The following is an 11,762-nucleotide window of genomic DNA, read 5'->3' as shown; positions in this document are numbered from 1 at the left end:
TTTTTTCATGCCGCTGCTAGCTAATGGAGAACACATCCATAATCAGTATCTAAAATGGGTGAGGTACATCTATATATCCTTTAGGATAATAAGATTTTTTTTCTAATTATTTCTATAAAACTTTAAAAGCAAAGTCGATCTCCTTCCATCCCCTCCTCACACCACGTGTGTATAACCACTGGATTAAATGATTTGTCCTCAATCACCATTCTAACTCATCTCTAATTATATGGGCATGTTATAACGTACGAGCGTGTTACTAGAATTATCCAATTCCATTTTCTTGGTTTCCTTCTCGCATAGGTATATCATCATGACTTCAAGAATATACAAAGTACATATGACAACTTAATTAAACCGTTAATATGCCACCTTCCTATCTCCTGAAGTTGAACTATATATGCTGTGAAGAAATATATGGATGGTTGAAGTAGAATCTAATTCAATATTGTCACATCGTATCTAATGATCACTGCAACCAATCAGGATGAATATTCACCTATAGTTCCCGATAAAAACCGATGTTTTATGCCGTGTTCTCTTGTGATAGCTTAGTTAGACCGCAACTTACAAAAGGGACACTATCGACCAAACGCTGACGTCTCTTGAAAGAGATGTTGAAAGAGCTCAACAATTGAAGCTAATGGAAGATTTGTTATGAATAAACTCTAGCAAATGGGAATATCCTAGATTCCATGGATGACGTACATACAGAGTTCTTTTTCCCTTTTGGAAGTTATGGGATATAGGTAGCTATAGTACTAGTATTGCATCGGAAATGCTTGCTTGCAACGACCTAGAGTATCCAATTAGAGTGGAACTATAACCCAACTATTTGCGCTCTTGTACAAACAATTGCTCTTCTGAAGCTCTTTTCTTTTCCTTTTATGTGTAATGGAAGGAACAACCTTTTGCACTACTTTTGTTGTCTAGCATTGTGCTGAATTCACTAGTTAAAATGGTTAGGGTACTCAATGTACCAAGAAAACAAGGTCGACACAAATTGAAGACAATTTATTGTCTTATACTTTTGAGTTTACATAGATTTATCCCCAATTGGGGAATTTTGGACACCTAGTAGCCAACAATGCCATTTATAAATCCTTGGTAGGAAAGATCGTCCATTTCTCATGTGACAATAATTTCATTTAAACCATGAAAAGATAATCACCTGCAGTTGTATTCGAATTAGTGGCGAAGCTTTTTTTTTTTTTTTGAGGATCTTGTCCTCCACATACTTATTATATAGTACTCCCTCCGTACTTATAAAGGAAGTCATTTAGGATAATGTTTAAGTCAAACCTTAGAAATATAAATCATGAATAACTCTCAAGTTGATGAGTTTAAAAATATAAAAATTATATGAATAGATTTGTCTTGAAAAATACTTTTATAAAAGTACACATATATCACTTTTCAATAAATATTTATAGAAACAAGAAGTCAAAGTTGTGTTTTGGAGACCGTGTTGCTGTCCAAACGACTTACTTTACGAGTACGGAGGGAGTACCTTTGTTTCATTTTGACCTTTTTTAGTCAAAACAAATAAACTATCAAAATACATTCAATATTAGATGTAATGAAATTAAATTGATGCTACAGATGTTATTATATTTTTCTATAAACTTGATTAAAGTTTAGAGAAGTTTGATGAGAAAATAAAAATGACTTATAATATGAAACGAATTATAAACGGAGGGAGTAATTTTTAAAGTAATATAATAATTAATATGATCTAAAATAGCTAAAAATACAAAAGCTATCCGTGCCCGGTGACACATCAATGATTGGAATTGGGTTAACTAATGATCTAAAACCTTAGAAAGAAAATTTAGAGAAAAAATACCACTAAAATACAAGAAATTGGAAAATATAGAATTGGCAACAAGAAAAAAAAAAAAACAAGGCATGAACTCATGGGAAATGTTTGCACGAGGTATGTCGATTCAGCTACTGTCCTGGTGTTCTTGTGTTAGATAATCCTACAACCTGCTTTTTTTTTCCCTGGCCCTCTCTCTCTCTCTTTTTAAACACCTGGGCCCTCTCTCTCTCTCTCTCTCTCTCTCTCTCTGATGATTACTTTTCCCAGGCGTCCTTGTTCTTATCCCCTATCCGCCCGGGGATTTGCAGTACAAAACCCAACACGCTGTGGCTCCCCTTTTGTACTGCGTCCCTGCTGCCTATGATCTCATTGGTGGCCGACCGCGGCATCGACGGCTTCGTCACGGAAAGAGGAGAGGAGAGGCTCTCCCCGTCGCCTGCCAAGTGCGAAAGCGGAGGAGAAAGCGAAGCATAGCAAAGAGAGAGATCGCTGCCGTGCCGTGACGCAAATCGAAGGGAGGGTCCCGCGCTGGCTGTCACGTTGGGAGATCCTATGGTAGGAGTACGGTGGTGGTGGTGGTGACAGGATCCGTCCTTCTAGGGCGTCCCGGGAGACGTCGCTGTTGGGAGTTTGGGGACACTTGTCGCCTCTGTGGTGACCCGGCAGATTGGGATTTGGATCCGGTGCAGCACCTAGTGTGATTGCAACATAAGCAGTCACATTAGGACCTTTTGATGCAAATCCGAGGGTCCAAAATCTATCAAATACTGTTCACACGAAAAAAAACTGTAAAACTACTGTAGCATCAACATTGTAGCATCAGATCTAGACCGTTTATTGAAAAAATGGATGGCTGAGATGATATGCAGTTCCTAACTTGTAGTCATAGTTAGGACTTCACTAGATCTCAATTCGTCAAATTGAGAGGTCGTCGCTGCTTGGTGTGGTAAAACCGTAAAATTAGCAGTGCTAGGATCCTAAAACCTACTCCATTAAAATTAACCAATCTAACATTAGATTAAAAGTTTCTTTTTCCAGATTTATAGTAGTAGATTTAGGTAGTGTCTCCAATCTTAAATTGATTTATTTTAAGATAGAAGTAGCACGTGTGAGGTTTTTTTTTTTACATCAGACAGATATAAAGAAATTCTCTATTCCTAGAGGACCATTCACATGGTAACAACATGACAACTGACAAGTAGATTTGTGGTTTCGGCTTACCACATCTGAGCCATGCCTCCACTTTAGTCAAGCCCATGCCCCACAACAGAACTACACATGTCTTGCAAAAGGAATTTGTGTCTAGTTAAGACGATCTACTTGCAAACCGTATTGAGTGAGGCCATACCCTCGAGCTCCAAGCAGTGAAGGCCAAATCTGGAACTAGGGAGAGGCGGAGTACGGTTAGATATGTCAAATATGAAAGAAGGCGGCGGTGCTCATTGCCAGGGACAAGTGAAGAGAGGGTGAGGAAGATGGCTGATGATGAGGGAGGGAGAAAAGGGGCCCACCACCATGGATGTTGCACCGATTTACCTCTGCGCCACCCTAATCTTATTATTTCGTTGCTCCACGTCGCCTCGATCTGACCAAATTCAACAAGTTTGTAGCTAGCATTGGCACGCTCATGACCAGATTTAGCGAGGTCTTTGCTTGTTTGATGGTTGACAGTGAAAAATCGACCTGACGATAATCTCTCAGCCCTAACCAGCCTTGATCTATGCTGATGGCTAGCTCGTCGGCCGAAGAAGTTGAGGTCATATAAGAGGAGAAATGAAGCGATGACGGTGCCCAAGAGTGCTTGTTGGCATGTGCCAAGGAGGAGCATGTCAGGTGAGAAAGGAGAATATGGGAAATGGTGAGGAGGGTTATGCTAATACCCCATCTTTAGAGTGTTTAATGTAAAATTATGGACATAGTGTATATAAATTGAGATAATATCGTGAACTAAAATAGAAATTGATATGGGCAACTTGTAAAATTAAAGCCACTACGTGTTGTTGGAGAGGAGTATAGTCTCCGTCTATGTGTTCTTATGAGTGGCTTCCACCACCGTTGCTACCCTATTAAACTTTAGTAGTTTTCAAAATACATCCACTTTAAACTCTATCAAAATTTGATAAGCCTACAAACAAATACATCCATAATCACTAAAATTTGGTGACAACATAATGCCAAACTTTACTAAGGTTATTTCTGGCAACAATTCACGTGCCTATAAACACTAGACCTCGGTCAGCTGGTCAAGAAACGGCGATTTCTAAATCCAAAAGGGATAGTGGAGAAGCGGGTGGACGAGAGACACGAGACAACGCAAGAGGCTGCAGCCAGCATCACCAGCTAGCACCAGGAACAGGAAGCTTCTGCGCGGTTTCTCCCTACGTCTACATCCCCGGTTGCCCAGTTCAGCTCCCCTCCACTTCTCAAGCTCTTCCAACCGAGTAGCTTTCATCCAACTGCGAGAGCTTCTAGAAGACCAGAACAACCCAGAGACTGTGAAACATCAACCTCTCGAGGCACTCAACTCTTTTCATCAAGAAGCTTCCTTCTAATCATACTGCACACATGGCTGCTCAAGAGTTTATCTGAATTGGGAGTATCCAATCTACATGCCACACAGCAGCACAAGGCCTCTCATGAGTGACCACTGATGTTCTGATAACAACAGGTAAACAACAATGGCAGCTGACAGCACACCATCTCCTTGCTCTGCACAAACGTTGGCAGCTATTGAAACTTCCACAAGTTTCTGAGAATGCCAGTTCAGAAAGTATGGAGCAAGCCACAGTACCACTGCTTATGGAACAAGAGAAGACTGCCATGTAAGCAGTCCAGAAAGGGATCAACTTCTAACTTCTAAGCACATATATATACATGTACACATACAATTTGAGGGGCATTTTACCGGTCTTTACACTGCTCACCGGGTCATTTGCGTATTCATTTAACAGGGTAACCATAAGGAAGTTATATTGGTAAAGCTGGCAGATTATTACATACAGTAGGCATTGACTTTTTTGGCATGTAGCCAAGGGGCAATACAGGCATGTATAACCAGCACCCTTTCTGCAGGGCAATTTCGTCGTCAGTAAAGGTCAAGCTCCTCTTTAATTTCAGGAGCACAAGGAATGGTAAATTAAGTTAAAGAGTGTTTTCCTGTGTTTTACAGTTTGACTAACAAAACTCACCCCAGGACAGGGGCAAAATAAGCCTTCAGGAATTCACGAGGACCAGCTAACTCGGAGCAAACGATGCCTTACTGAAATGTCAAAAGTAAAGGAAATGAGTCATAAAGAAGAGAATTTGTCCAGATCTGTGAGAACATGAGTTACAAGTTTAAATAACTGAACAAATTATCATGTTCATAAACTAACTCTTGAATTAGAACAGTATCATAATTCACCAAGGATCAGGCCCTCCGTCCACATATAAGGTATTTTGACTATATACATGGACAAGTGCTCCCAGGTGCATAGCTAAAATCCCCTTATATTCGTGGACAGAGAGAGTAGGTAACATAGTTCATTTGGAGTGGAATTGAAACTATTGGCAAACAATATTGCAGTAATGCTATGAAGTTGGCTCCAATAATACAATTAGAACCTGACACATGAAAAGAGCCAGCTGTATATTCGACAGATTTCAACAAGCATATTTGTTATCAGTTGCATGAATTGTATGGGACAATGAGTACAAACTAAGATTCGTTAAACTCTGGGCATACTTAGTACTAGTTTGCCACGGCAATGCTCCCAAGTCCTGAAATCTGGAATCAAGGCTCATAACAAAGAAAAGATAATTAAATTGTTGTTTTTATTCCTATTATTTTGAAGTACCAGGGCATCTAGAACAGAAGTACCACTTATACATACGGTTTTCAAGGAGACAAAATAGACCACAAATCTCATAACGTTTCAAGCTAACTATTCTATACAAGTTAATAATGTTTCTTCATTCAAAGCAAACAACATTTCATTTCATCACCTTATAAAGTCATATAGAGATCATGCTTCCAAACAGAACTGATCCCATTGATATTCCAGGACATACAAATATTATTAACAGGAAAAAAAAATATTTAGTCACTTCCACGGCAGGTGATTCCGTGATTGGCACATATAATGAAATTGAAATGTCCTAATGTTTAGACGCTCTCGTGTGCATTAATGTAATAGACAAGATCGGAGGAGGAGGACGAGCAAGCAGATTTAGCTGCAAAAACAGTATGGAATGGATTTCCGTCTGTACCTTTCAGGTTCTTTGGCCATTAACATATTTGATTCCAGATCTAGTATCAGTCAAATTCGATCTTACTTTGGCCATTAATATGCACACACATTTAACTTATACTGGGTCCATACTCATACCTCTGAATATCCTGCAGCTTAACTAAATAATAAACTAAAGTATTAACATAGTCCTTTTCAAGTCTTTCACTTTTTTTGAAGTCTATTCAAGTCTATTCATGGTACCAAGGTATATTCAGCTATGATACAAAAAAAAAGTTATGCATACGATAGCTGTCTCTTACAGTATGTTCCACTTCTAGAAGACTAAAGTATTATAGAGTATTAACTATCCATATGAGCACAGTTAAACTGTACACCAGGATCAGCAAATTTTAGGCATTTAGCTTCCAGTACCCACTGGGTTTCTCTGTCACAGGATCAAGGGAAAAAAAGGACAAAATGCTCAGTTTTCAAGCTTGCTGATTAAGCATAATTACATAAGCTAACTCCTAAGAAACATCATCAGCTCTAGTCGCTGTGGCTGCTAATATAAGTTATGTTGTTCACTATTCACTTCCAAGTATGTGCAGCGGCATAAAGTAGTTGTGTATGTACAAAAAGGAGTTGTTATAAAGAACAGAAGGGCATGTCAAGTATAACTGTTGTGATATAACATGACAGTTAGGAATTGTACCAGTACGCCAGCAAAGATGTCTCAATGATCTGATGGTTATCGCTTCATTTCTGGGAAATGAAAATTAAGAGAGATACCACCATAGCTTCAAATTCTGTCCTGAAGGCACCGTCTTGCACTTCAAAAAAGTAGCTACTTAACCAGTAAAATCATGTATCGTCATTATCTCTACAGTCAGCCATGTCAATAAATGATGGCCGATTTGCCAAACAGCTCCGTAATTCAATCAAGGGAGAGATTTTTCTTCATTGCTTCATACACTAGGTAGGTAATACTTGCTGCAGGCACCACTTTAAGAAGATTTGGTAGGATTCCTTTGTAGAATCCAGAAACACCCTCATGCTGTAGCGTTCTCCAGAATACATCAGACATACCTCTATATGCAGATTCTGAATTGGCTCGTTGAGCTTGCAGTCTACAAATATTTAAAAGTACTGTTGAGAAAGAGTGTGTGTTTGCTTCTTTTCTTTACAAGTCGACAATGCATTCTTACCTTGTCCTGATAACCTGTAAAGGGTAAACACATGTTGCCCCCAAGGCTCCTGATACAGTCCCACAGCCCAGTTGTACTAGAGGACCAGGATCTACACAACCATGATAAAATTCAAGAATCAAGAAACGGAGTTGAAAAGCAAAAGGGTAGGAAACAGAAACAGTTTCTGAATGGAGGCTCACCACTATCCTTCAGGATATATGTCTTGGATACGTCTTTCAATGTCTCATATACAGCAAGATCAATTCCGGCATAAGGGACAATACCAAGCAAAGATGGAACCAGACCTCTATAGAATGCTCGAGGACCCTCGTGCATCAATATATCCCTTGACAATGCACCAAGACTAGGTACTTTACCATCCACACATGAATAAGTCTGCAGTCGTGTTTTCACTAAATCTACGGGATAAATTGCTGTTTGTGCTACTGCACCAGCCAAACCACCAGCTACAAGACGTTCAGAAGGACCAACTTCGCTCTTATTTTCTCCTTTGCTCTTCATAATATATTCTTTCAGCATTTCATAGGCATAAAATCTTATTGCGCTTTCTGGAGCAACTTTCACAACATTCAATCCATTCCCTCTAAAAAATGCTAACATGCCACCCTGGCTCCATATATCCTTAATTGAATGCATGACTGTAGTTCGTGTAGTCTGTACTTGCATGATCACTTTAAGGCGGTCAAGAGGTGCAGTTGCAGTACGAGATGCAGCACCTGCAATCCCTCCTGCAATCAGATATTTACTTGCATTGACCGACTTACTTATGCCTTCTGGTATAACAGCCTGTTCACCTATATCTACAAGACATACTCTTTCCCAGTGATGATAAATATTCTCAATGGTTACTTCATTAGGATATAGCAAAAGAAAGTCCCTCCACTCTTCAAAAGTAATAATTCCATTGTTGTCCTTGTCCACATGCTCGACAAACCGTGCAAGCTCCTCATCATCAATCTCTATACCTGCAAACAACAAGCTGACATTGCTTGTAAGATATATTATGGATGTGCAAACAATAAAATCTCTAAATAACCCAACTATGAATATATTTAAGACTTCAGGCAAAGCAGAACCAAGGAAGCAAACAATGTGTATGCTTTTTTAAATTTGACAGAAGGTATATTTTTGGTAGAAGATACCATAAATTAATAAGGTATAGCTAAATAATGCAAAGTCAGATTGTGCTCTCCTGCAAGCTCAACATCCATAGGAAAGAAAATTATTTTTGGTCATACTTGAGACAAAAATATGATCACATGAAGTTAAGAACTTAAGATGATAGTGTTTTCAACTCTGAATGAAGAATTGTAATCTAATATGAATTGCTCCGTGATATGGTTGAAATTAAAACCATCTTAACTAAATGTTCAATGCAAAAAAAACTTCCTGAACAAAGACCGCCCTACCACATTTAATCTTTCTTCTCAGCCTTTTGAGAAATATTCTATTACAAAAATCATCCACGTCAAGCTTTGGCATGAGAAGGTATAGCTGATATACCAGTTTTATCATTATTAGTTCTCAAGTCAAGCTAGTATGTTACTCCGTACCAGTTCAAAACAAATCATAAATATACCACCTACCTAAATTCACCTTAAGGAATTCCACTTAGATAATGCATTGGCCAGCTACAATTACCTCTAAATCGAATTCATATACCCCGTGCTAAAATTTGAAAAAAGGAACATGGTACTCACCATGGCCAGCTTTCACTAATTATGCAAGGCCAAAAGTTTGGGCCCAATTGATTGGAAGCTGCTTCAGCCACCTCCTTGAAGTGATTTTATCATGTGAGAATGCTTCGACTTCACCTGAGGCACTCAAATTCGGTTGCCTATACTACGAAAGTCTTAGTATGGGAACATAGTCTTGGATCTATATGCTGTATCAATAAGGGATTCAGTCTTCTGAAACTAATAGAGTTCGCCTTGAACAGGGAATAAGGAAAATAACTAAAACGTTTGCACTCTTAAACTGCCTCCAGTTTTTGGACTCTGTAACAATCTAATATCTAACAAGAAACTGATAAGTCTTTGAGGCTATATATTTGCTCTCATAACTATATATCACAAGATTAACGAAGCATAAAATCCAACATTAATCAGTCAAAAAATGAGGAACCAATTCAACTTATTCAGTGGAAGCAGGTTATTGTAATGAATTTAATAAAATATGGAACTCAATATGTGGAACTGCTTGACAAGAGAGGATTTAGGACAAATGCAACGCATCAATAGGATTGGATTCTATGAGCTTCAACACTTATATATGGTAGATGAACACCTAATATGAAAACCTGTGAGCGGTGGCAAATACAAGGCTTATCCTGTTTGATGTGATGGCAAATACAATGTCTTATGTTGATCAGCCCTAGTTCCAGTGAATCTAACTACAGAATAATTACATTCAGCAGGCAATAATATGCAATACTGATAGGAAAATGATTTCAGAGATCCAAGTTCACATTGCACTAGTGAAACGTGATCCCGTAGGATCATAGTCATGCCACTACTAAGTGGTTAGGCTCAATCCTTCCTCAAATATTGTGGGAAAATGGACAAAATCTAGTAGCATGTTAACTGAAAATTTTCAGATGCTCCCAAGGTTCCACTACTCAATGTCAGTAGATGACACTGTTCTAAAACTCAGCCCTAGGCTAGGTACCAGTGTACCACCTAGGTGACTATTGGGCGCTAGGTGACCGGTGGCCGCACCAATTAGGCATTAGATGGTGCTTTAGTCAACCGAACTATCCTTGAGGGCTCTTGTGCTCATATTTTAGTGTTCTATTGTCTTAACTTTTATGTGATATGCTCACTAATTGCTTGGTTTCACTAGTCGCGTTGGACCTAGGTACTGGACATGCCGACCATCTAGTGCCTACCGCCTTATTGAATGTTCCCTACAAGTACCATTAAGCTCCATTGGTATCAGTACATTGTTCGCCGCATAAGGACTTCTTCCCGTCTTCAAACATTACAACACACATCTACCCATCGAGTAAACCAAAACCAAAAAAAAGGAACAATTCCAATGTATGGCTACAAATTCACCACGAGCATCCAGCAACAATCAAGTAAAGTAATAATGCGTTTGAAACCACATTTCGCCGAACACGTCAGAATACGGACAGCGGAGCGACGTGTGACAGCACGGGAAGGAGGCGATCAATGGCTGCGGAAGGTGAGGGTGAAGGTGAGGCGAGCGCATACATACCAGCCTTGACGAGCGCGTCCCAGAGCTCCTCGGGGAGGATGCAGCCGTTGTGCTCGACGTCGATGGCCTGGAAGATGCGGTAGAGCTCGAGCTCCTTGTCGTCCATGTACCGCCTGAAGTCGTCGTACCCGACGCGGCCGTCGCGGTCGCGGTCGCAGGCGCGGAGCAGCTCCCGCGCGTACTTGCACTCGGCGGGGATCTGCAGCGCGGCGAGCCCGGCCTCGATCTGCGCGTAGTCCAGCTGCCCGCGCCCGTCCACGTCGAAGAAGGCGAACATCTCCCGGATCCGCGCCTCCCTCTCCGCCTCCGTCTCGTGCAGCGCCAGCAGCACGTGCTCCATGGTCACCGCCCCCGCCTTCCGCGCCGGCTCGCACCCTCCCGCCGCCGCCGCTGCAGCCGTCGCCGCCTCCGCCTTGGCGACGGGGGGCGGGGAGGCGCCGCCCCGTGGGTCCACCGCATGGGCCGCCGCGCCGGGCATGGCGCCGGCGGCGAGGAAGGAATGGGGGTGAGGGGGAGGCGGCGGCGGCGGCGGCGCCGGTGGTGGTGGTGGTGGGTTGGGTTGGTTTGGGGAATGGAATGGGAATGGAAAGAGGAGGAAAGGTTGGAGAAGGGGAAGGGAATATACGTGGATGTGAGAGGCTGCATACGGTATGTATGTATGTATGTATACGTATTGGAATACCGTATTTTTGGGGCTCATGGAATACGGGAAAAATCCGTATGTGTGGGAGGGGCGCGCGGCTGGATCGGTATGGGCAGAAGGGTGCCGTGCGATGGGGGACGGATGGTTAGATATCCACGTGGTCACGTGGAGATCTTTTCTCGAATAATAAACAATACTATTTGAAATGAATGAATTCTTCCGCAGTTCCATTCCAAGAAGCCTGGAGGTAGTTTTGGAAATATAAAGAAAAAAAGACAATAAAAACAATAATATTGCATTGACACTACAATATTTATATCTTATATGTTTACTATTTTCTATATACCATTATTAATCCTAAACAACATTAGACGGAGTAGAAAAGATTTTTTTTTAAATATAATACTAGCACTATGACATAATCACATGAAACATTTTCGATAAGACTTTATTGGCATGGTTCTTTTTCTGACTGTGAGAAAAAATGAGGGGTCGATAAAAATTATGCTCATGTTACATCTCGTGTCTTGTTAGACCTGTCGTGGCACCGCCACCTACATCACTTGCCATTGTCCGTAGGACTTAGCTATATTGGTGTCACCGACGCGTCGTGTCACATTGAACTCGCTACCCTTCACTGGATTGTCTTCTCCTCAGTC

At 40.9% G+C, this 11,762-nt stretch overlaps 1 protein-coding gene across 1 annotated transcript; it reads right to left on the bottom strand.

The window, feature by feature from the left end:
- Positions 1–4,664: 4,664 nt before the first annotated feature.
- Positions 4,665–11,032, bottom strand: LOC127776625 (calcium-dependent mitochondrial ATP-magnesium/phosphate carrier protein 2-like). Its single transcript, XM_052303107.1, has 5 exons — positions 10,461–11,032; positions 7,421–8,206; positions 7,239–7,329; positions 6,746–7,160; positions 4,665–5,081 (listed from the first exon to the last, which is right to left on the bottom strand). The coding sequence occupies exons 1-4, from the start codon at positions 10,936–10,938 to the stop codon at positions 6,968–6,970; spliced, it is 1,548 nt and encodes a 515-aa protein (XP_052159067.1). The 5' UTR covers positions 10,939–11,032; the 3' UTR covers positions 4,665–5,081; positions 6,746–6,967.
- Positions 11,033–11,762: the final 730 nt, after the last annotated feature.

Source organism: Oryza glaberrima, chromosome 6 (assembly GCF_000147395.1).
Source record: "Oryza glaberrima chromosome 6, OglaRS2, whole genome shotgun sequence".
NCBI classification, from domain to species: domain Eukaryota; kingdom Viridiplantae; phylum Streptophyta; class Magnoliopsida; order Poales; family Poaceae; genus Oryza; species Oryza glaberrima.
The sequence above is the reverse complement of the archived record's forward strand: the minus strand, read 5'-3'. Positions and strand labels throughout refer to the sequence as shown.

Coding starts and splice junctions, on each gene's coding strand:
- LOC127776625 (XM_052303107.1), bottom strand. CDS start 10,938: ATGCCCGGCGCGGCGGCCCATGCGGTGGACCCACGGGGCGGCGCCTCC. Junction 7,330..7,420: donor ATATATCCTGAAGGATAGTG/GTGAGCCTCCAT, acceptor ATGGTTGTGTAG/ATCCTGGTCCTCTAGTACAA. Junction 7,161..7,238: donor TTACAGGTTATCAGGACAAG/GTAAGAATGCAT, acceptor AAATATTTGTAG/ACTGCAAGCTCAACGAGCCA.